The sequence below is a fragment of the Miniopterus schreibersii genome, assembly GCF_964146895.1.
Source record: "Miniopterus schreibersii genome assembly, chromosome: 3".
NCBI classification, from domain to species: domain Eukaryota; kingdom Metazoa; phylum Chordata; class Mammalia; order Chiroptera; family Miniopteridae; genus Miniopterus; species Miniopterus schreibersii.
In genome coordinates this window covers 28,196,087-28,221,054 of record NC_138103.1, presented here as the reverse complement: position 1 = coordinate 28,221,054, position 24,968 = coordinate 28,196,087, and the positions used below count along the sequence as shown (strand labels likewise).

The window sequence follows — 24,968 nt, the reverse complement described above, 5'->3', positions numbered from 1 at the left end:
AGGGGCGGGGCCCGGCCGTTGGGGAAATTCACACGGGCTTTTACTATCAATGGCGAAGGGAAAGGGTCGTCTGGAATTGGAGTGTGGAAAGGCCTCATCAAAGGCCTGAGAAGGAGGGATGCTGTCGGCAAACAAAAAGTAGCAGGTACGATTGGAAAGGTCTCGAGGTCCTTGAGGGCCAACTCAATCCAATAAGCAGAGACGAAACTCCACTGGTTATTACGGGGAGAATAGGGCAAAATTGGTGTCTTGGAGATTCTCTGGTTGGACCAGTGTGTGCCAAGAACAAAAACAGAAGGAAAGTCAGGAGGTATTTGCTAAGATCTTAGAGGGGAATGATAAGGGCCAGACTTAAGTGTGGCCTGGGGAGTGGAGAGGAAGTTGAAAAGAAGATTTTGACATTTCTTTTTTTTAATCCTCCCCCAAAGATATGTGTTTTTTTAAAATTGATTTTTAGAGAGCGAGGACAGGAGAGAGAGAGATAGGTCGCCTCCTGTACTCGCCCCAAGTGGGGATCAAACCCTCAACCTTTTGGTGCATAGGACAGCACTCCAACCAACTGAGCCACCTGGCCAGGGCAAGATATTTCTTATTTTGAAATGATTAAAGATTCACAGGGAGTTGAAAAAAATGAACAGGAAAGTTCCATGCACCCTTTACCCAGTTTTCCCCAATGGTAACATCTTCCATAACTATAGTGTAATATCAAAACCAGGAAATTGGCATTGATACAATCTTTAGAGCTTATTCAGATTTCACCAAAAAGCGTGATATTCTGAAAGAGTAATAATAGAATTTGGATTAGATCCGCTTGGTTAGAGAGGGAATAGTTCCAGAACAGGCACGCTCTGTGGGCCTCCCAGCCCTGAGACCCACAGCAAATCAAAGTTCCAGGGTCAGAGATTCCAGATTCAGACATTTCCATGCCCACCAGGGAGCCTCTCCTGAGAGTGCAGACCCTCTGGTCTTTAGAAAGTCCCCCTGAGGGGAGAGGCTGCTGCAGAGAGACTAGATGGCAAACAGACACACCACAGCCTTGGTGAGGAAGCAGATCCAGTCAGAGAGCAAATGGAGTGGCCTCATTTCCTTCCCTTTTGTCGTGTGTGTGTGTGTGTGTGTGTGTGTGTGTGTGTGTGTGTGCTGGCATTGTCTGAGCTATGGGCAGTGGGGTAGGGAGGGCTGGAGGTGGGTGTCCAGAGCATTCTGGGGCTTTCCCTCCTTAACTTGCTTTTTTGGAAGTGTAGACCCACCCAACCACTTCCTCCACTACTTAAAGACAAAGCTGTACTTTTAGGAAGAATTTCATTCAGCAAGCATTTTGCATGTGACATTTATTGATCCAGGAGCTTTGCATTACATTTAATCTTCTCATATTCCCATCCTGCAGATTAGGAGACTGATGCTCTAGGGGTGCTCATTAAGTGACTTTACAGAGGTCACACTAGTCAAGAGTGAACCTGGGTACACATGCAGGTCTCTGACACCAGTCTATTGATGTGGGGGACAGAGAAGCAAAGAGTAGGGCTCAGCTGTGTACAGCTCAGTCAAGGATACAAGATTCTTTCACATCAAGAATTATTCTTTATAGAGACCTTTAAGATGCTATGAAATAACTTTAAACGGGTGAAAAAAATAAGCTCAGGTCAAGTAACTTACCCAAGGTCAACAAAGAAGCCAGGGATAGAGCCCAGAGTCAAACTTGGGTCTGCTACACTCCTAATCCATATTCCTCCCACTGCACTTCTGGGCTCTGGTAAGTAAGCTCTTACTCTTATCTTCAAGCCCAGATAGAAGCCAAGGCCAACATGTGGAAGGATAACTAATGACACAAAGCAGGATTTGGCAGAGCTGGGCAGATCAGGAAGGAGATCTGCCAATGGATTCTGAGGGGCAGTGAGACCTGTACCTTCAGAGATGGGCATTTGGACAGGCGAAGCAGAGAATGGAGCATTCTAGGTGGGAAGCAAGGCATGAGCAAAGGTGTGGAGGAAGAACTGATTCTTGTGCAGAAGGGAGTGACTATGACAGCCTTTTTGGGTGAATGCTGCAGATGGGGTCAGAGGAAAGGATGCGGTAGGAAGGGGTATGTTCAGGGTGACAGAAAAGTCTAGGCCTCCTTATGACCCAGCCATTCCATTTCTGGGGATTTATCCAAAGAAACCCAAAACACTAATTCGAAAGAATATACACACCCCTATGTTCATTGCATTATTTACAATAGCCAAGCTATGGAAGCAACCCAAGTGCCCATCAATAGATGAGTGGATAAAAAAGCTGTAGTACATATATACAATGGAACAGCACTCAGCCATAAAAAGGAATGAAATCTTACTATTTGTGACAGCATGGATGGATCTGGAGCGTATTATGCTCAGTAAAGTAAGTCAGTCAGAGAAAGACAAATGCTATATGATTTCACTGATACGTGAAATCTAAAGAACAAAATAAATGAACAAACAAAATTACAACAGACTCAGACACAGAGAGAAAACTGGTGATTGCCAGAGAGGAAGAGGGTTGGGAGACTGGGTTTTCAAAAGACGGGAGTGGGGTTGGAGAGATAGGTGGAAAAGTTGCAGGAATTAAGTACAAATTGGTAATTACAGAATAGTCACAGGGACGTAAAGTACAGCAGAGGCAATATGGTCAATAATATTGCAATAACTATGTATGGTGTCAGATGAGTACTAGATTTATCAGATTGATCACTTGGTAAGTTACATAGTGTCAAACCACTGGTTTATACACCTGAAACTAATGTAGTACTGTATGTCAACTTTAATTGAGAAAAAATTGTTTAAAAAAAAAAGTTTAGGCTTGCCTCCCTCATAGGCTGATGGGGCCTTGCAAAGGAAAAGTGGAATGATGCATCCCAGGAACCACTGGAGATTCAAGATTCAAGACTCTTCGGGAGGCTGTGGAGAGAAATGAGGCTGACAGGGCAGCAGGGCCCAGTCGCAAAACACCTTCAACATCTGTTCAAAAACCTGGCCCCCTCAGAGAGAAGCAGGAGCCAAAGAAGTGGTGGAAGCATAACTTCAATTGGCAATTGAAGATCTACCTTGCATTAATTGGAGTTTTCCCTACCTCTGGCCTGTGTTAGGTGAAACAATAAATTTCATCAATGTTTAAGCAATGGTTTTCAAAGTTTGAGCCCTGGACCAAGCATCATAAGAAATGCAAATTCTTAGACTTCATCCAGACTTGCTGACTCAGAAACTCTTGAGGTGAGGGCCTGGAAATCTGTATTTTAACAAGCTCGCTAAGTGATTTCTGATACACATTAAAGTTTAAGAATCAGATTTAAACTAACTTGAGTCCCAGACATATATAATTTGCAGCCCAAAGTCTCTATTACAGTGGGTGCATATTGGAATACCTTAAAAGATGCTGATATCTAAATATCACAACCAGATTCTCACTTAATTGGTCCAGATTAGACCTGGTCATGAAGATTTTTTAAATCCCCTCAAATTATTCAAATGCACATTTAAGTTTGAAGAGCAGCTATAAGGGACACAGGAGGTTCATGAAACAGGTGATGTTCTGTTGGACCAGGATGGTGGCTGTGGAGATGAATGCTTACAAGGTCAACTGGCCAGGCCTCTGTAACAGATAATATAAGGTAGTGGAGTGTGAGGAGGAGCCAAGAATGACTGTCTGCAGTTTGCACAAGTGTCTGAATGGTGGCACCCTTCCTGGGGATGGAAAGCACATGGAAAGGACCAGGTTTGAGGGGGAAGACCATGGGGTACAGTCTCAGGAATGATGAGTTCTGTTTTGACTCCTACAAGGTTAAGGGAGCTGTGGAACATTCAGAGGGAGGGGTCAGGGTGGCAGCTGGATATGTGGTTGTGAAGCTCTGGGGAGACAGCAGGACAGACAGAGTAGAGAGTTCTCAGGAGAGACACAGAGGGGATCACGTTGCCTGGGACTTGCCACAGTGAGAGGGAAGTGGGCAGGGAAAGGGACTGGCGGAGGAGGAGTCTCCCATAGCAGGAAGGCAGGAAGGAGAGCCTGGCACGAATTTCCTTTTGGATTCAAAAGGAAAGAGTGGTTGAAGAAGATGGTCTGAGGGCCCAGGGAAAGACAAGAAGAGTATGCAAAGTGGTCACTGGATTTGACGATGAGGGAGTCAAGGGACCTCGGCGAAAGAGTCAGTGCAGGGGTGAGGCTAGGGTGGAAGGTGGGAGGAGGAGCCCAAAGGCAGGCAGCTGGGAATAAGTGGGAGGGGAGAAGGGAGAGCACGATGACTCGAGGGAAGGTGGCATCTAGAGAGGGACACGGAGTCAAGGGGATGTCTTATGGGAATCTTCCTGGCAGAGTATGAGTGGGTGAAAACAGCAGAGCACAAACTGCCAGGATTTTACTTTTCAAAGAGCCACTTCAAGCCATGGCGTGCAGCAGCCAATAACACTTAAAGGCTGGGCGTACCCGTGATTGCACAGTAAAGAGAAGTGGCTAAAAGCAGAGACTAGAGTCAGACAACCTGGGTGGGTATCTCATTAAGCATGCAACCTGGAGCTAGTTAACCTCTCTGTGCTTCAATTTTTCATCTGTAAAATGGGCATGATAATTATGATAATACTTATGTAGTGTTTTTGCCAGGCACTGTTGTGCTTTATATATATTTACTCTTTTTTTTTTTTTTGGTTGATTTGGGAGGGGGAGACACCAATTTGGTGTTCCACTTATTTATACACTCATCGCTTGATTCCTGTATTTGCCTTGACTTGTGATCGAACCCTCAACCTTGGTGTATCAGGATGATGATCTAACCAACCAAGCTACCTAGAACCCAGCCCGGGCTTATGTTTACTCTTAAATCCTCACAGCAGGGCTGTAGAGGTAGGTGCTGTAGGAATTAAGTGAGTAGGGATAAAGCACTTATAATAGCTTGGCACGTAGTAAACACTGGATAGGTACGAGGTTATTGTTATTACATGAATGAGAGAAGGGCAAAGCCCATGGAAGACTGTGTTCATATCCTGCACATGCCTCTAGAAGTTCTGAGACGTGAGAGGATTCGAACTTGCCAGGCCTGAATGGTCAGCTCCATGAGGAGAAGGGTACAGCAGTGAACAGAATCCTGAGAGCCAAGGCCATCACCTGGTTCACAGTAGGCCCTCAGGGAATATTTGTTAAATGGATCAATGAAATATTGGGGTCTTTTACTCCAACTGCCATCCAAAGTATCAGTTCCTTCAAAGACATCCCAACCAAGTTGCCACCCAGTCTGCTTGCACATCTTGCACAGTGGGGACATCACTACCTGCTGCAGCAGCATGTTCTCTTTCTGGATGGCTCCAACAGATGGCCTTTCACTTCCACTCCTTGATCCCAGCTCTGCCCTCTTCCAACTTGGAAAGTAGTGAGCCTCTCTGAACCCTCTCCTGGCCATGGAGGGAGGATTTCCAAGACAAGTGTCACCTCTTGCCTGGATGACAACAACAGCCTAAATCAGGCTGCCTGCTTCCGCCATTGCCCCACGATGGCCTATTCTCAACTCAGCATACAGAGGGATCCTATTCAGAAGTTAACAGCTAATCTTATCCCACCTCTAGTCAAAACTTTCCAGTTGCTTTTCAGCTCAGAGCCCACCTCCCACTGCCAACCGACTCTCCATCCCAGAGCAAGATACGCTGACCATCCCCGATGGTTTTTGTTTTTATTAGTCAAGAGTTCTTTACAAAATCCACTCACACGCATCCACACACACACACAAGATGCCAGTCTTGGTTTGGCCACTGGCTGCTGTGCTCTCTCCTGGGATCAGAGCTTCTTGGCCTCATCTACTGAGGGGTGCTATCCTGCAGTGCCCCCAGGTTACCAGTAAAAGAACAGAGAGAGAGATCTCCTTGTCTGCTTCCCGGATCAGAAACAGAGGCCTGTGCCCTACCTGCTGGGGAGCAGGTGGCAGTGACAGGGAAACAGGATTATCCTGTTCCCTCCTTCAGGCTCCCTGAGTTACCAGTTTAGGCTCCTAAGTGTCACAGCTGCTAAGGCCTTGGGATCATCTGGTTGAAGTTTCACCACCCCCATTTTGCAGACTGGAAAATGGAGGTCCAAAGATGAGTATGAGTCCCCTAGGTAACAGTGTTAGTTACTGGCAGCGCAGAGACTGGAACTCAGTGTTTCCTGACTTCCAGGAAGTGGGAAGAAGCTAAGGTCCTGCTTAAGTCTCAGGAAAGGGGACAGTCAGAGCCTGGGGTAGGAGAGGAGTGCCCAGAAGTTGTCCCTGGAGTCCACACCCAGGGAAAGTAGCCCCCAGGGCAGCTGAGTGAATGGCAGAGTCTGGTCAGCACTATAACGGTTTGCCAAGGGTGCCCTCTGTGACTGCCCGTGTGGCTTGCTCGGGTATACAGCCTGGGTCCGTCAGGATACTGGTAGATGTGCTTAGCTGGCGGAGAGAGTTCAGGACAGCTGGGGGGAAAGAAAGACAGCTCCTAGGGTCAGGGCCCTGTCCTTGGACGCTGAAGACAAAGGGGTAGGGGGAGATGCTAGTTGGCAAGGCAATCTGCAGGTGTTCTGGTAGCTGAGGAACCATCCAGGGAGCATGGTGGGATGGCCAAAACCCTAGGCTATTTTGAAGGCAGGCTGAACCTGGGGTCTGAGTGGAGTGGAACCCTCTGCCCTGAGGCCTGGAGATACCACTGGGCAGGCAGGTGGCTCACGTACTTGGCCGGAGAGCAGGCAGGGAGCAGTACTGGTCCAGCCAGGCCAACGAAGTCTGACGGAGGCTCTGCAAGCTCGCTGTGGACACCACCCCATTGAAGGACTCAAACAGAGGCCGGATGAGGATGCTGAACTGGCGGGGTCAAGGAGCAGGCCTGCTGTCCAGCCAGAATCCTCACCCACCGCATGTAGCCCTGGCATCCGGCCCAAGCCAAGCCAAGGGAAAGGCCTGGTGACTGTGAAGCCCTGAACCCCAAGGACCCCCACTGCAGCTGCCCTCCCACCCTGCCAAGGTCTGCCCAGCTAACTGGCTCTTAGCTGCCTCCCCCAGCTCCTCCACGGCCCTTCTTCTGGGCTGGACCATCCCCCATTCCTGGGCTTCCTGCCCTGGCTCAGTCAAGAGCTTGACCACGTCAGGGGGTAAGTGATTCCATGCCTTCCTTAGGGCCCGGCCCACTCATGCCACTCAGAGTTTAGGTTCTCCCAAACTACCCTTGCGACTTTCTATAGGCAGGGCTGTGGTGCCCCCATGCAGGGGCTCCTCCCTCTGCTCCCAGCCCATCGCTGGGCAATCCTGCTGGCCAAGATGTCAAGGCCTAGAAGGAGGGGTGGAATGGAGTCCCTTCTTCTGGGAGCAGCTCTGAGATCCTGCCTGGCCTGTGAAGCTGAGCCTGCAGCCAGGAACAACCTGGTCTGGCTGCAGCCTCACCCTCCCACTGGCCAAGTGAGGATACTACCCAGAACTTCCAGTTATGCAGTGTGCGGGTCCGGACATAGTCATCAAACATGTCTCGCATCTGGTTGAAACGCTGGTGTGTGATGGGCACCCCAGTGGACGGCAGCTGCTGCTGGCACAGGCTAGGGGCATGGGGAAGGTCAGGGGTTGGGAGTCAGGCAACAGGCCCCCCTTTCCCCAGCACCTGCAGGTTCCTGCCTACTTAATGGCAGCATTGAGCTCCTCAATCTGATCCCGTAGCTGCTGGGCCTCCTCCTGCAAGGCCGTCCGCTCCTGCTGCAGCATGGTGATGTACTCGGCTGTCTTCTGCAGTGTCATTGCTTTGCTGACCTGTGGGCATCACCAGTGTGGGCTCAGGTGCTGGGACCCACTGAGGCATTGGAGGGTGGGAGGAGGCAACTGGGTATCTGGAGGGTCCTGGGATTTGGTCTTAGGTAGGGGGTCCATGAAGGGCCCTGGGGCTCTGGGGGTTCCAGCCTGGGTTGGGGGCTCACCTTGAGGCTGGGCTGGGTGCTCAGAGTGCTCACAAGCCCATGCAGGGTGTCAAACCCCAACTTGATATTGAAGCGCCGCTTCTGCTCTGCAGAGATGTGTGTGATGCGCCGGTTCTCAGTCTTGGGGGGGCAGAAAGTGGGATTAGCCTAGGAAGGGGAGTAGGAGGGCCTCAGGGTAGCAAAGAGGTCTTAGGATGGGAGGATAGTGCCACCTTGTCTGAACGGCCCCGGCTTAGGATGGATTGAGGTGGAGGGCCCGGCATGGAGTTAAGCTCCCCAGACAATTGCCGCTCACTACCTGTGGCAGAGACAGACAGACCCACAGACAGACCAACACAGAAGAGAAGGTCCCACTGACCTTTCCCTCTTGTCCTGGCCCCAGACATAGTCCCCCTCTTCTTCCTTCCCCTCCCTCCAACCCCTAGAGTCCTCCAATTCCTGCAATCCCTCTTTACCGCTGGGTGCTGGGGGTGACAGCCGCTCTACTTTGGGGACAATCAGGGGCCTGGGAGGGGCCAGTGTGGCCGGGCCCAGAGGTGGCCGGGGTGGTGTGGGGGCCGGAGTCGGGGGAAAGAAGGTGCAGGGGAATTCAGGGACCATCTCCTGCTGGGGTGGAGAAGGGTAGAGAGTTGGGGTGAAGCTCTGAGGCTCCCCCCCACTCCCAGTGTCTGCCATCTTACCCGGGATTTTGGGGGCCGCAAGAGGGTGCTGGACACAAGAGGTGGCTCCAGGGCTTGCTCAGGCTTGGCTGTGTACAGGCAGACTGTGAGGGCCTCTCAGGGTTATCTCCCAAGACCCCATCCTCCCACTCCTAATAACCCATGCCCCTTTCAGGTTCAGGGTTCATGTCCTTAATTCCTCACCACCCTGCCCTGAAGCTGAGCCTGCCCCTTAACCTTCACCCTCTGCACCCATAGGCTCCCCACTTCCACATTTGGTTCCCATCTCCCCTCTGTCAACTCTGCCCCTCCTATCTCACCTGCTGTGAGCAGCTGCGTGAGGCAGGAGTTGTTGCCCCCAGCAATGGCAGGGGCCTTGGGGGGAGGGCTGGGCTTCGGCCCCCTAGGGGATGGGGTGGGAGGCTTGCCTCTGGGCTGCATGCCTTGGGGCACTGTGAAGCGAGGCCCAAATGGGGGCTCTGGATACCCCGAGGATAGAAGGTCCATGGGGAAGTGGGTGGGGGCAGGACCTGGGCCGGGCTGTTGGGTGGGTGGGAAGGTTGTGGGAGTAGGCAGTGGGGACACTCCTGATGCAGGAGGGGTGATTGGGAAGGAGAATCTGGGAGAGAAGAGAGGTTCTTCTTGCAGCATAGCAGGGGGCGGAGCCATCGAAGAGAATTGGGGTAGGGGACAGGGCTCCAGGCCAGGTCCTTTGGCAGGGGCAGGGTATTGGAGGAGGGGTGGGGGTGTGGAACGGGGTGGGAACTTAGGCTTGGGATCTTCAGAAAGAAGGAAATCAGAGCTTAGGAAGGCACTGGAGTCCAGGGAGCCAGGGCAGCTGCTCCGAGCCTGGTTGGAGGGACAGACAGAGAGCAGGTGAGAAAGCTGGCCTTTATAGCCAGCCAGGCAGCCTCCTGCCCTGGCTGAGCTCTGGACTAGGCACTGGGAGTGATAAAGGATCCCTGCCCTTTAACACACACACCAGGGAAATTATAATCTAATGAGGGGAGGGAGAGGAACACATTTATGCATAAATCAGGCATGAGAAAGAGCATTAGTCTTCCTGCCCACTCATTCATTCATTCAAATAATTTATGCATGCATCCATCCTTCCATCCATCCGTCCACCTACTTATTTATTCTCTCGCCTATGAGCTAGCTCACCTATCTTTCCACCAGCCCACCAGGTACTAACCCATTTACCAAACTATCCAATCATCTATACTTCACTTATCCACCATACACTGACCAGCCACTTATCCACCCACTAGCCCATTCATTGATCCACCAAACCATTCATTCATCTATGAATTCATCCATAAGCTCATCCATCCATCCAACCAACCACTCACCCACACATATATACACCAACTCACCTAAGCATCTAGCCCCATCTACAACCCATCTGTCCATTCACCAACACACCCATCCATCCATACACTCATTCATTCACTCACTTGCTCAGTCATTGGGCAATCATTTACCAAGTTCTGTTCATGTGCTTGAATGGTGCTAGGTATGGAAGATGCAGTGGTGAGCAAAACAGCTCTTCCAGCAAGGAGCTCACTGTAGTCCAGGAGAGAGACCCCTCAACAATAACTATAATAGTGCCTGAAAACACTGATGATGGAGGGAAAGACATCTAATCTAGCAGCAGGGAGACATCTGAATTTGGTCTAGGAGTTCTTGTGCCAAAATAGTAGAATCACTGTTTCCTAAACATACAAGCTCAGTTTTCAGCTTCCATGCACTCATTTGAGCTTCTCTCATATGACTTTCCCCCTACTGGTCTCTTCTTCTGTCCAAACCCAACTCATACGTTAAGGCCCAGAGCTCCTGGTCCTCCAGGAAACCTTCCACGAACAACCCAGCCCTTGGTGGTGCCTGTTCCATGCTCCTCCTGCCCTCAGCTTAACTCCCTCCCCCTCAGCTTAACTCCCCCCCCCTCCCCGAGCCATCTTGTCAGTTCTGCTTCACGAGGATCTTTCCTCCCCAGCTGAACACCCTCCTGGGATCTTTCTCCCCCTCTAGTCTCACTCGGTGGACCAAGCAAGCACAGGACTGGGCACTCAGAAAGTACCCAGAATACCTCCTGGACAGGGGCAGGTAAGCTGGGTAGGGCTGGGTGGGGTGAGCTCACCTGCAAGTGGTTATGCCCTGAGAGGTGGGTCATGCCTGAGGAAGCAGGGGGCACGTCTGAGCCCAGGATCCCACTGCTGAAAAGGGAGTCAGCCATGGGACTGAAGCTAGGGGGCTCCAGGAAGTTTGAAGGCGTGGCTGCCTGTGGGGGGCGGTAGTTGGTGAAGAAATCTGTAATTCAGACACACAGGGTGGCAGCAGTTAGGGTTAAGGCCATGGCTGGAAGCTGTGGGAGGAGAGCAGACCTCGTGCCCTGTCCCCAGGCTGGGCTAGGGAGGGGGGGGGGCTTCCACAGAAGATTGTGAAACTGGGAGAGTTTCTGTCTCACTCAGGGGAAGCAGCAACATAGGCTTGGGTGGATGGGCCTTAGTGGGAGACAGCAGGGGACTGTGTAGGGGTGTGAGCAGGACCCCAGAAGTAGCCCTCCCACCGAGTTCCACACTTGGCTCATGAGGCCCCCCTTCCCCATCCCCAGGCCTGCACCCTCCCCTTGTCTGCTCCTTTTATCAGCCCTGAAGTGGGGGAGGATAATAAATTATGTCAGGAAGGAAAAGGGGTGAGGTCCAAGGGAGGAGCCTCAGGGTGAGTTAGGGGTAAGAAGGGTCAGGAGGTCAGTAGGTCTGGGACAATGTTTGCTGGAAGGTGAACAAGTAGGACCTCAATGGTAGAATTCATAAGTGGGGTGAAGGAGCTAAGGGGGTGATAGCAGGGGTCAGAGGATGGACTCAGAGTGTGGGCTAGAGTGAGGGGGTTCTGGAAAGCTGGGAAGAGCTGGTGGTGGGGGCAACCAGATTGTTTGAGGTGCAGATTGTGTAAGCCTTGGGCTATTCTGGTTTTGGGAAGCAGCTGCCTGTGGCCTAACCACATCCCGGGCCTGGGCGCCGCCCGCCCACCCGCTCCCTTCCGGGCACCTTTCTCTGACCCTGACCAGCTTTCAGTCTGCACCAGCTCCCAAGGCCTCCTAGTCTTGTCAGACTCAACTCCGCCGGCCTTGGATGGGCCCCAGACCCCCAGCCAAGGGAGCTGGTAAGGCCTCTCCCCCCAGACTCCCTTGAAGGAGACTCAGGAGTGGGACAGAGAAGACCACACCAAACCCTGAGCCTGACAGGGGTCAAACCTGTTTGTACATCTTATATGAGACTGGGGCCTACAAGTCACAGGGCAGCTGGCTCTGTGTGTCAGTGTGTGGTATCATGCAGCATCTGTCTGTTTCCCTCCCTGTCTGTCCCACTGTCTGTAGCTCTGTCTAAGTCTGTGTGCACCTACCCTGATGTGAGGTGCTTGACATGTGCATATCTGTCCTGTGTGTGTGTGTGTGTGTGTTTTCTCAGCCACACAGTCATAAGGGATATTCTTGCTGCCCTGCTGCCTCCTTTTAATGAAGGGCCTGGGTGGCAGAGGGTGAGTAGTCAATGGTCTTCCATTCCCTGGCCCCCAGGGACCATGGGTCTCTTCACTAGGCCGGTTGAAGCCTTGGCTCTAGAATCAGTCTCGTCCTGGGCCTGGCCACAGAGCAACTCCCTGCTCATTGCTGTTGCTCTCTCCCCAGGGCTTAGCAGGCCTCACGGAGTTTTGAGCCCAGATAATCACTGAGTCACCACCATCCTCTTATCTGAGATTGTGGGCATGTCCCCCCACTCAGCCTTGAAAGAAGCTGCTTCCTAGCCCTAGCCACCCGCTGAGTTCCTAGCCTCTGTTCCCTCCACTGACCTACCATCCTCTCCCTTAGCCCTTCTCTCACCCAAGTTCCCTCTCCTTCTTTGAGTACCCCTCACCAAGCCCTTTATTCCTCACCGAACCCTCCCCTCAGCAGCCCCCTCACTGGGTTTCCTTTCAAGTGAGGAGCTCTTGGGGACAATCACAGCTGCAGCCCAGGTAACCCCAGTGCCCCCTGCCTTCCAAGTGCATGGAGCACTAGAAGGGGCCACACCAGTCACCTCTTCTGCATGACATTCCCTATAATTGGTTGTCCATACTCACCCCCCCTACCACAGCAGCCACCCTTGGTTGAGAGAAGTCACTTCCTAGCCCGTTTTTGCCCAGATCCCAAGGTGGGGGCAGTTGAGCTCCTACCTGTAGCAAGGGTCTGTGTGCCCAGACAGGGCCGCTGCCCTCCCAGGCTGGTCTGCTCCCAAGGCACTGCCATCAACACTTCTGCCCCCTCAGCCCCCACCCCTGTCCAGGGCTGAAGCAGGGGTGGGGGTGGTTCCTCATTCCCTAGTCCCCGCCCTATAGGCCTCCACCTCTTGACTGACAGGCCCAGGACCCTGTGGGGAAGGAGTGAAGGGGTCATCGAAACTAAGCCTTTTATCCCAGGAGCCCCCTTTGTGCACCCTAGGCCTTAGCTGAGATAGTTTGAGCCCTGATGTCTACTTGATCACTAGAATGGCTATGAAGTCCCCTAAATGTATGACTATCAGGGGCAGTCTCCAAGATCTACAACTAAGTGAAGAAAGCAATGTGGGGAAGAGTCTACTGTAGAAACAAAAACAGACACTTGTCCACATATGCTCATTTTATACACCCTGAGCATCTTTGGAAGGACATACTCCTGTGACCTGGTAGCCCTGGGGGTCAGGAAAGGGAAACAGGGAAACATACTACTTTTAAAAAAATGCTCTACCAGATATAATTCCTGGGATTGTCTTAAAAACAACATGAGGGGAGAAGTGGGTGAGGTCTAGATAAAATAAGACTGGCCAAGAGCTAATAAAGGTTACATGAAGGTTCATTGAATTCTCTGTGTGTAAGTTTGAAACGTTCTTTAATAGTTTTTTTTAAATAAATTAGGTAAATAAATAGACCCAAACAAATCACAGACTCTCTCTCCCTTCAGAGTCCTAGCACCCACTGCTTTCCTGGGAACCCCCAGAGTCTGAAGCTTCAATGACCCTAGTGCCCTGTTCCCTATCTAGGTACTGGGTCTGGCCCTGCTCTCACTTGAGGCCACACCAGCTTCATCCCAAAATCAGACAAAGGGACACCAGGAAAATTCCTCAGAAGTCACTCAGACCATCTGCCCTCCCAGAGGGGCATGGGACTGGCCTGAGGTCAACCTGCGGCTCTCCTTGCACTGACCCTGCCCTTCTATCCCAGGGGAGGGGCCTGGCCCACCTGAGATCTCCATAAAGTCATCCAGGCTGGGCTGCAGAGGTGTCAGTTCTGGCTGGATCATGTCAGCGTTGCCAACATAGGCTGGAGGGGGCAGTGGTGATGTCAGGAGCAGCAGGAAGGGTGGAATGGGGGCACCTGTCCCCAGCCATCCTCCCTTGGCTGCCTGGATTCTCACAGGCTTCCTTTCCTGGGTATAGGCCCTCACCATCCTCGGGGGGCAGCTGCAGGGGTGTGGGGCTGGGTTGAGTCATGGTGAAGAGCGTGTCGGAGATGTCGGACAAGAAGCAATCGAGGTCCAGAAGCTGCCGCCCACCAGACTCCTCCTCTGGGCCCCCCAGCAGCACAGGCACCACGCTGGAGAAGAGCTGCTCGCACCATCGCTCTGATGGCTGCCAACACCCTTCCACCTAGGGAGGCAGAGCTGGCAGTAGCAGCCTGAGGGCTCCATTGCTCCTAATCCTCCCCAGACTGGGGACACAGGCATCTCCCACTTCCCCTGGCCCTTACACGACACCCATGCCTGCAGGATGGAGCAGTCAGCCAGCCACAGGGCTTCTCTGCATGTCCCTCCTCACCTCTCTCTGGTGGACCCAGTTCGCTGCCTGGAAGATTAGGGCCATCCCATTGGCCTCTAACAACTACCCACAGGAGCTAGATCAGGAGGCCTGCTGAGGCCTGTCCCCTATACTTTTTCCTGCCAGGGACCCTAGTTTTTAGCATGCTTTATTCCCCACCCCACCCGCGTGCCTCCCTACCTCTTAGTCAACCAGAAGGCTTAGGGTCTTCCCGCCACTCCTCCAAGGTGAGAAGGGCTCAGTTAACCAGAGGACAGGGGCCATGCCCACTTCCCTCACACCTCCCCCCCTCGCCGCTGCCTCACCCACCCAGAGGGAAGCTGTCAATTCTCTGGGTCTAGGGAGCACCCACCTGCTTTGGGGCCAGGAGATCCCCTTCCCTGCTGGTCTTACGGAGCTGCAGGAACACACAAACGTAGACACTGGATTCCTTGACCCTCCATCACTCCCGGTCAAGGCCGCCCCTACTCACAAGCTCCCCCAAATTAGAGAGATCCCCACTTCCCTTCAGGAGCTCCTCTGCCCGGGAAAGTAAGTAGACTGCGAGACCCTACGACCACACGGTGGCGCTGTCAGCCTGGGTCTTAAAGGAGGGCGGGGTCGGAGGAAGGGGAGCCTCTTAGGACCGTTCCAAGAGCAGTGACCAGCACCCCCAGGGGAAAATTCTGGGGCTCCCCCCCGGGGCCCCCGCTCACCCGTTTCTTGTAATAGATGCGCCACTTGTGGTACTCGCGCATCACCACCTCGATGCGCCGCTTCCAGTAATTTCCCTCTAGGACGACAGCCTGGGGTGGGTCGTGAGGGGGCTCAGTGGGAGGGGTAGCACCGACTTCACCCCTCATCCAACCCCCACATGGGCTCCCCCCTCCCGCCCAGTGCGGGGAGGGACTGGAAGGAGGGACCCGGTTTGGTGGGGGGGCAGGTGGACTGTGGTCCCCTAAGTCTCACCTACCTCTGGTTTCCGGTGTTCGTCAGCCTCAGACCCCTGCAGGGGGGTCACAAATCCACACACGGGGCTCTTCCTCCTCTCTACATCTAAAAGAAGTGGGCCAGGTCAGGGGTGCCCAGCTCCCTCATCTTTCATCCCAAGAGGAAAAGGACTCAAGTGCCACACTTAGGAATCCTGCCTGGCCTTCGATGGTCAGATTAAATGCCACCTCCTCTAGGAAGCCTTCTTGCCTTCTTCTCTAGCGCTACCAAATCTCATTCTTCTGTGCAACCCGGTGAAAGTAACCCAACCTAGTAGGTGTGGAAGCAATGATTGCTGAATGGGATTGGGGCCACGGGGAGGGAGCTGCCCCAAGAACATCCTGGTCAGATTGGCAAGCCAAGGGCCCAGAGCTCTTGGTACCCTGCCTCAGGCTCCTTGGCACTGACCACTCTGATCTCAGAGAACCACCCCTTGCCCACCTCAGGCCACCTACCTGATGAGCCTTTTTTTTTTTATCTCCTCCACTCCCTTCCCTGTCTCCAACCCTGGTCTCTCTCCAGGCCCTTTCCTTTTTGCCTATAAACACATTACAGGTTCTCCTTTACCTCCCAAACCTTTTCCTTCCCTTTGCTGCCCAGCAAGCTAACCCTTGTGTTTTCCCCTTCACCCCGTTGCTTTCCCTCCAAACTCTAGAAGGACTGTCACTTGCCACCTCCACTTCTGCACCCCCCAACCTCATCTTCACTTCCTGTACTCAGCATCTGCCCATGCCTACCTCTCAACCACTCTCCTGCCCCTTTCCAGCTTCAGACCCATTTCCCAGTTGCCTAGGGACCCTCCACTAGGATGTCCCAAAACTTGTCCCTCTCAGATGTCTGGGAAATTCCCTCCCCAGCCTGTGTCTCCTCTGGACTGCCAGCACTGCCTCCCAGTCACAAAAACCCCACTGAATCCCAGATTCCTGTCTAATCCATGGACTAACCATCTCAATTCCAAGGATGTGTGACATTTCTTCCAGTGCCCCCTCCCCTCCATACTCTCACTGTCACCCCCTGGTCTGGTGTTCTTTCTCACTGGCCTCCCTGACTCCAGTCTCACACTCACCAGCCCACTTCCTGCTGTGGCCAGGTCAATTCTTCCTAAAATGCAGTTCAGGCTTGAACCCTCCAGGGCTCCCTAAACCTCCATGATAAAGTCCACACCCCCGAGCTTGGCTTCCCAGCCCCCCATGACTAGTCCCACTGCTTCTCCTGTCTTTCTGTCACCTTCATATGCCCCACCTTGAAGCCAAACAGCTCCCCCCCCACACAGCCCACCTTCCAGTTTTATTCTACAAGGAAAGCCCTCTCTTCCCTCTGCCTTGTGCTCATCTGCCCACCCACCAGGATAGCCCAGTGGAGCTCCTCTTCCAGGAAGCCTTCCTTCCTCTGAACCCCCACCCCCCACCTTCCTCATCCCCAGTAATGTCTGCCTCAATCTCCACCTGCCTTGGCCATTTCTTTGCATGCTGGCCTCCCTGCTGGGAGTGTAAGCAGGACTCCAGCCCTTTAGCCTAGAATCCCTGCATCTGACACAGAGCTTGGCACACAGCAGTGACTTTTTCTGATAGTCTTGACAAAAAGGACTCAGGGGTCTCCATGGGGGCCCATCCTGCCAAAGCCCTCAGCAAAGTTCCTCTGGGACAACTGACACAGAGGAGGGGGACCACCCAAAATTTCTTGGGACCTTCAACAAAGTTCTGTCCTAAAGGACATTCTCCAAAATGATCCCTGTGAGATTGGGGAGGGTTGCTAAACCAGCTTGGACAGAAAACAAAAGGATAGGCCTTAGGTGCGTGGACTCCCAGACGGTTAAGGGTCTCAACAAGCATCTTCCCCTGGCTTTCCAGATGAGGAAATGAGCAGCAGGAAAGAGTAAGTTTGCCCAGGGCCCCCAGAGAGTCAGGGCTGAGCAAGCCTGGCCTACTCTCCCCTCCCCCGCCCAGGGACACTGTGCTCTGGACAGAAGGGCAGTGACCTGGGGGTGGGGCAGGCTTTATTTAACAATGAGAAATTCATCCATTCATGCAGGAACCTAGCCCCTTGCACCTATGCTGGGATAAGATCCTGGATTAGAATCCAGGGATGACTCAGGGCACTCACAGTTTAGTGGTAAGGAAAGCACACACATAACATGAACTAATGCCAGGTGAAGAGTCTGCCTATGAAAGGGGCATAGTGCTCTGGAAGCTCAGAGGAAACTGAGATGATTTGGGGGGGAAAAGGGGGGTCCTGGAGGCCAGAAGCCTGCAGAGGGGTGGCAGGTGCCCTGGGGATGAGCCAGGCAGCCCTCCAGCAGTCACTACTCCTCTCCCTTTTCTGAAGCCCACCTTCCAACCTTGGGTGTTCAGGTAGGAGAAAGAGCCCTGACATTTGTTCTCTGGCTGCCTGTGCCCTTGCTATTATCACAATAGTAGTGACAGATCCCAGGGCTCACCCTCAGGGAGCCCTTGTATGTATCTGCCTGGTGCTGAGATATGATTGCACTGAAAACTCACAGCAGACTTCAGCAGTAGGACTATTATTACGCCTGCCTTACCGGTGAGCAAGCTTCGGCTAGAGGAGGCGAGGGCCTTTGCCCAGTTCACATAGAGAGGGCATACTAGAACTTGACTCAAACCCACCTCTGTATGACTCAGAACCTGGGGTCCTTCTAGCAACTTGTACAGCAGCTGGAGACCACAGTCTGTGTCTGGATCAGGGCCCCAGGTTTGTATCCCATCCAGCATTGAAGAAAAGGGGAGACAGACAATGACACTGACTCCCCTGGCCTATCAACTTCCTGGTTTGGTCAGGCCCGTTCTCAGGTGAGGACTGGAAGCCTATTAGCTGGGTTCAATGAAAGGAGCACTGGGCTCAGAGTTGGAGAGCCCTGGACTTCCAGCCACAGCTCTGTTCCTTTTATGCTCCGAGGCCCTGAACAAGTCACTTGTCCTCTGGGCGTCACTTACTCATGTATAAAATGGGAGTAATAATACCTATCTCTCGGGGTTGTTAGGAAGCCTCAAATAAGATGACTTATGAAAGTGCTGGACACATAGATGAATAAAAACCAAAAACACTCCCTCTCTCTGCTTAGGTGGAATCTAGTGGGGCCAGTACAGAGAATACCTACTATGTGTAGTCCCTCCTGGGCTCTGTGTTCCTAGCTCAGCACAGCCTTTGATCCTGCAGCAGGACCTAACGAAGCTGGACAAGGTCCCAACACAGGACCAACAAGTCTGAAATCTCTCAGCCTCTGCTGCCCTGCCAAGGGGAAGGAGAGGAGGTCTTGTATCCCAAAATGAACGACCATGACCTTCTCAAGGGTACCTCAGATTCAACCATCACTTACTGAGCACTTTGTGCCAGGCCTATTCATACCCATTGTTCTCACACCAACCATGAAAAGTAGGACTATTGGCCTCATTTTCTAGATGAGGAAATAGGTTCAGAGAGGTTAGACAACTTGCCTACTGTCACACAGCCAGCAAGGGGCAGAAACAGGGTGGGAAACCAGCTCTGTTTAAGTCTGGGGTCCCTTCCATTCTACCACATGGCCTCTCTGGGCCCTATCCCCCAAAATCTTCATGGGGAGCACTTAGGGGCAGTTCAGTAAGGACTTTAAAGAAAGACTGGAAGAGACCCACGCAGTATCCTGTTTCCCCATTTGCAAAATAATGGAATTGGCCCAGACAGTACCTAACACCTCTTTCTAACCTGGTGTTTGAGGCACCTGACTACACTAATGGGATGCAGAATGAGCCTTGAACTGTTCCCCAAATCTCAGTCCACCTTAGGAATTCCAAGATGTGACCCTTTGTTGTACCCATCTTCACAGTGCAGAGCACTATTAGAAACACATTCCCCAAGACTCTCTGGGGGTCAGAAGCTGTTCAGGGGGGCTGGTGCTGGGGGCTTGGTATCCCCCAAAGCACTCTGTTGGTGCTAGTTGGGGATTCCTGGGTAGCCATCCCCCAACCGTCCACCCCCTCCCACAGCCCTTCTGCTGGGAAGGCCCATGGCGCCCACTCACACTGGGTATACCAGGCTCTCCAGATGGCATTGTTGAGACGGATCTTGTCTCGGCAGAGCAGCTTGAGGCCTTTGAAATTCTTCCACTTGGGAGACACCAGCTTACCACTGTCAGAGGGAGAGGGCTGGGTCAGGGGGGTAGAGAAAGGGGCTTCTGTAGGGGCTGGCTCTATACATGCACTAGGCACTCATCTATGTGGGCAATTTGAGGGACCCTCTCAAATCCTACCCCTCACTCTAACCTGCCTGAAATTCCTACCCTGAAAGTCAGGTCTTTAAAATACCCTCCCAGGTCCCCACTAGGGAACCTTGTGTTCTTTGGTGAGAAGTGCTTGTTAATCTACTACCAGAACTACAGCCAGGGCTGGAAACTGTTTATCAGTTTCATCCTCATAACAGCACTCAGTGGCCTTATAGACAACTGTCCTGTAGACCAGCTAGGGTGGGTTCTCAGATACATTTCTTACTGAAGGAAACTGGGGATCGGAAAGGGAAAGGGACATGCTCAAGGTCACATGGCAGAGACTCACTCAGGCCTTGTGGCTTTTTCTTTACTGGTCTTGCTGGCCCCCTTAGATCAAGGGGATGGGTAAGGTTTGTCTGGGTGAAAAGAGAGCCTCTTCACCAGAGGTGGCCTCCAAGCAGCCAGTCACTGCCTTTTCATTGCCCTTCTGGTGTCTGCCTAGCCCCAAATCCTAGAATGGCAGTATGGACTGAGCCGGAAGGTATGCCCCTTTTCAGCAGTGTGCCGAGATAATACCACCAGGACCCAAAGGGGTGCATCTAGGACAACAGCGTGGTGAGCAGTGGGGAAGCAGCACTCTGACCCTACTCCCAACCCTAGCAGCCAATTAAATCCACGAGATGAAAGGGCTCTCTCTGTACAGGTGAGGAGCTTAACTCTCAGGTCAAGTCTGCCACCCCCAGGAAGCTGACCTAGGAAGTCAAGATGTTCAGGGTCTCAGACCCCTGCTCATCCCTCCCTCCTCATGGTCCACAAGCCAGGGTTGTATACCAGTCCCTTCCAACACTTACTCACATAGAAGGCTGAGACCTCAAGACTTAGTCTTAGTCTTTCAGAACACTAGGCCTGCTCTCTCCAGGGGCCTCTCTCTCATCCTGGGGGTAAGAGGTGGGTGGGTGGCAGTCTGACTCTTACAGCCCCTTAGGTACATGGGTCACTGGGTCCCCTCTCCTCTTTGGTCTCCCAGCTCCTGTGTTTGCTTTGGAGTAGGGAGAGGGGTGGACTGCCACCCCAGGGCACATCAGGCCTCATTACCCAAATAGAGTACATAGCCCAAGTGCACAGGCCTACTGGCTGGCCCCCTCTCTCCTAAGTTAGATAAACACCATCTGTCTGGAGAAATGGGAGGGTACTCAGACATCTCTTGGGCCAGCTTCTTTTGTGGCACCTGGGGGGCTTTGGGGGAGCCTCCTGAGTTTATTGCCCCTGCCTGTATCCCAGCAACCTCACAGCTCAGTCTGATCACCCAGTGCCCTACCTCCAGCCTGCCTGCCCTTCCTTTTCCTGAGGTTATAGTGTCTGTGGCTAGGTAAGGCTAGGGCAGATGAGGCAGTGACAAAATCTAAGCCGAGGAGGAAAGGTCTATGCTGGACTTGTCGGCTGGAAGGGGAGGAGAGGGGCCCAACCTGGAACAAAAAGCTGAAGCCAGAGCTCAAGGACTTCTTATGACCAGAAGAAAATCTGGGAATCTTGGGGATGGGATGGGGAAAACTCAGAACAATTAGTTCCGTCCGTGTGTCCCCCCCCCCCCCCCTGCACACACACGTCTACCTTACAGCAATTCCCTTAGAGTCTCCCTGACAGGGTCCTGCTTGCTGCCCGAATTCCCATAGCTCTGATTATAGCTCTGGCCAGCTCTGACGTGAACAAGTGTGTTCTCGGGACTTCCAGAACCTGCCCCTCTGGGGTTTCCACCCACAGAACCATGGAACATGGGGTTCCTCTTAGAAGAGAAGTCCTTCCTCTGCACACACTGCCCTTCTGAGGGTGAAAGCTGGCCAGGTGTCCATAGGCTCTCCTCCGGGTCAAGCTAGTCAGTTCCTCCCAGCATCTCTAGACCCATTGCCTTGCTGCCCCTTCCCATCCACTCACTCTCTTGGGACACCCTAGAGATTGCTTCCCCAACCCTCTCCCCTCCAGGGAACCCCTTAATTAGGGGCCTAAAGGGCTAAAGCACTGTCCCAATCTGAGCCTCAGTTTTTTTCTCTACTAAATGGGGGAAGCCAAAGGCCCCCTGGTACTGAGCCACCTCCATCCCTGGAGATAGGCCAACAAGGGCAGGCCAGGGGGAGTGAATCTTTTCGGTGTTTAGGGAGAAAGCACAGCTCTCTCTTTCCCGGCTGCCCCTGACTGAAGTTACACCAGCTTCTGTGGCAGTTCTCGAAATGTGCTTTGTCCCCTACCTTGCACCTCCCCTTTTGGTCACCCATGGTCTGGGGTGGGGGGTGGGCATTAGCCAGCCCAGATAGGAGTGTAATATAAACTGGGAAGCTGAAGTTAAGAGTGGGTGGGAAATGGGGGGCCTGGAGGAAGCCTGGGGAGGAGGGGTGCCGGCCCCCGGTGTACTAAGACCTTAGATGCCCTGCTCAGGCGGTCTGTGATGTGAGAGGGTGGGGGGTGGGGGGGAGGGATGGGAATTTGAACTTTCCACATTGGTCTGGCGCCTGAGACTATCAGGTTGCAACATGACCTGGGCCCGGGGCCAGAGCTTGAGGGCCAAGGTTACCTCGCCTCCAGCCAATGGGGTCGCGGCTGGGCGGGCTGCTGTTGAGAGTGGGCAACACTCCCCCGCTATCCCAGCTTGGGCTCCAGGTCGGAGCGGCGAGTGCCGGTCCGCAGACAACAGTTCTCCGAAGGGCAGGAGTGCCCCGAGGAGGAAAAGGAGTATTTGCGGAGAAAAGATCAAAGCAGGCCGATCCCCCTTTATCCCGTACGGTTTTCCGTTGATAATTTATCCTGGCCCCTCAGCTCCCGAGAACTTTGCTCCAGGGCACTGGGCCAGGACCCGGTTGGCGCCCTCCCCTGGGACGCAGGCGTGGAGCTGGAGCGGGGCGGCCCGAGTGCTCCGCAAAGCGCCGGGGGCCTGGGCAGCATTAGGCGCTCAGCCTCCCGCAGCGGCCGGAGGAGGCGAGCCCAGGCCCCCCGGGCACCAGCCCCTCAGGGCCCGCAGCACCCCCTGCCCGGCCACTGCTAGGATCCTGTGCGAGCTGCGCCCCCTGGGGCTGCCTGGGGCACCCTCCTCCCGACACCCTCGACATGGCAGGTCAAAAACAGGTGTCTCGACAATGGGGGTGTGTGGGGGGGGTGCAGGACGAGAGACTGGATTTCAATCGACGGTTGGCTACGACTTGGGCAACCGTAGGGGCGAGGCTACCGCGAGGGTGCAGAAATAGGGTGGGTGTGGGCGGGGGCTGCTGGGGAGGGAGCGGAGAGCTGCAGGTGGTCGGGCGGAGTGGCCCCAGGTGCGGGTGGCAGGATGGCCCAGGGTCCTGGGAGCGCGGGGGATTCTCTGGCATTTCTTTGGGGGCAGAAGCGTGGGGATGGGGAGGGGGCCGGCGGCGGGCCTCGGGAGGCGCAGGTGGAGGGCAGGCGGGCTGCGCCCTGGGAAGAGTGACGGTCGTGAAGATGGGAACCAGGAGGTGCACAGGCCCGCTGGGGATCAGTGGGCTGGGCCAGGGTCAGAGGACGCTCGGGGCGGGGGGAGAGGGTGTCCAGGATGTGGCCTGAGTCTCCGAGAGCAGTCGGGGACCAAGGCTCGGGGCCGGGTGGGGTGTCCGGGGCCTGTGCGCGGTCCCGCCAAGGAGGGCCGAGGCCGTCGGGCCGGAGCCGCCCTCACCTGTAGGCCAGGCTCATGCACTCGAAGAGGCGGGTGAGTGTGGGGTCGATGCTGCGCGGCCCGAAGTCGGCGAGCCCCACGGGCCCCTCCTGGTCGCGCCGCCGGGTCAGCGAGTCGCTGTGCGGCGACGACACCATGAAGTGACCGCTGTGGATGACCTGCGAGCGGAGCAGCCCACCGGCGCTGCGGCGCGTACTCGGGTCCTCCGAGTCTGTGTCTGAGTCCGAGTCCGGGCTGGGGACGACTCGCGGGCCCTGCAAAGCCGCAGCCAGACCTGCCAGCGCCCCTGCCACGGCCATAGCTGCTGCCGCCTCGCCCGGGCTCGGTGGAGCGGCCGGCGTGGCTCCGGTAGCCGGCGGGACCTCATTAGCATCGCCCAGCCCCTGGGTCCCAGTAGGTCGCTCAAGGGGGCGGGGCCGCGCGGCACCGGCGCCCGGGAGCGGACCGGGCGGGGCTGAAATTAATATAAAACCCTATGCAGGCGCGCTCGGGCTCCGGAGCTCCTCAAAGTCTAAAGTCTGGAAGTGGAGAAGGTCCCTGTCGTCCCAAACCCCTTTCCTTCTGCTGTGACCATTTAGAGTCTTGGCGGAACCACCCCTCCTTCGCCCAAAGGGGGTCTCAGGATTCGATGATCAGTCATGCGAACCTGAGCCAGAAAACAATTCAGTGCCTGGGGTTCCGGCTTCCAGGGGCGCCCTCCAGGGAAGCCCCTCACCTAACTACGACCCTCGACCTCTCTGATCTCCCGGCTCACATTCACCCCCTCTCAGTCATCCAAACAGCTGGAAGCACCCACCTCTAGAAGTCTTGTGTGGCCTGGCCCACTGCAGGTCTTAGGACCTCCAGTTGCCATTATGGTCATCGCTACACCTGCACAGAGCTCCAGAGGGTTACATGAATGTGAGTCCTCCAAGGCCAAGCAGGGTTAGTACCAGTGGTGATGGGTGATGGCTGGCAAGGTGGAGCCTTGGTCACCCTTCCCTGGATATCCCCCAGGCAGGCCATCTGCTAAGGAGTTCTGGGCACCCTCTTCTCACTGACCTTGAGGTCCAGCTTATATTCCTGTTTCTGAAGTCCCTCCTCTCGCCCTGAGGACACAAACCAGGATGTTTGGTCTGAGGCATTCACACCTTGACACATTTAACAATCCTTAGAGGTGGGGTTCTTGCCCCACGTCAATGGGGCACCGGAGTTCACAGGTGTGGAAAAACACCCAAATACCTGCAGAGGAGCAGCAACAAACCTGGTCTAAAAGAATTCCAGACTTCTCACCTGATGGGGGAGCAGGGGAAGGCTGGAGGCAAATGCTAACCCCTTTTGGCTTTGACAAGGGTGTCTCCTACATGTGTTCATATTAACAACATGGACGGCTGGGGGCTGGAGGCTTGGAATAGGTTCCCACACAGTGCTTTCTTCCATGATGGAGTCACACAGCTCCTACAATCAAATGGCAGTGCCTGGAGAGCCCCTGGCCCAGCTGAAATTGTTACCCAAGGCTGCTCACAGACTGGCCCTTCCACCCACCTATGTCCCTTGGCTGGGCACCCTTTGTCCCTGCCAAACAGTTACCTCATGTTCCCAGAAGCCCCAACTGCTCTCCTCCACTCACACCCTGCTGTTCCCTGCAGGAGGTGCATTCTCCCTGCCCATCCCTATCAAATTCTGGGGCCAACCTCAGCCTGCCTTCTCTGGAGAGAGAGCCATCCATCAGTGGCTCTTTTTGGATCCTTGGC

At 54.0% G+C, this 24,968-nt stretch overlaps 1 protein-coding gene and 1 long non-coding RNA gene across 4 annotated transcripts; one reads left to right on the top strand and one right to left on the bottom strand.

Annotated features, from left to right (window-relative positions):
• The first annotated feature begins 53 nt into the window (after nucleotides 1-53).
• On the top strand, nucleotides 54-10,670 carry LOC308555434. Its single transcript, XR_013998542.1, has 2 exons — nucleotides 54-145; nucleotides 10,596-10,670. It is a non-coding gene; the product is annotated as an uncharacterized lncRNA (long non-coding RNA).
• On the bottom strand, nucleotides 4,658-23,594 carry MLXIPL (MLX interacting protein like). Of its 3 annotated transcripts, none has more exons than XM_081133736.1 (17): nucleotides 23,236-23,594; nucleotides 19,377-19,483; nucleotides 15,345-15,427; nucleotides 15,088-15,177; nucleotides 14,745-14,789; nucleotides 14,023-14,224; nucleotides 13,818-13,898; nucleotides 10,705-10,874; nucleotides 8,885-9,413; nucleotides 8,586-8,653; nucleotides 8,361-8,511; nucleotides 8,118-8,203; nucleotides 7,906-8,025; nucleotides 7,614-7,741; nucleotides 7,410-7,533; nucleotides 6,679-6,808; nucleotides 4,658-6,423 (listed from the first exon to the last, which is right to left on the bottom strand). In XM_081133736.1, exons 1-17 carry the CDS (start codon nucleotides 23,532-23,534, stop codon nucleotides 6,305-6,307), a joined length of 2,532 nt encoding a protein of 843 aa, XP_080989862.1. In that variant the 5' UTR covers nucleotides 23,535-23,594; the 3' UTR covers nucleotides 4,658-6,304. The 3 variants fall into 3 exon arrangements, with proteins under 3 accessions (XP_080989862.1, XP_080989863.1, XP_080989864.1); XM_081133737.1 differs by having other exon boundaries at nucleotides 8,361-8,508; XM_081133738.1 differs by lacking the exons at nucleotides 8,118-8,203; nucleotides 8,361-8,511 and having other exon boundaries at nucleotides 7,906-8,052.
• Between the last annotated feature and the right edge of the window lie 1,374 nt (nucleotides 23,595-24,968).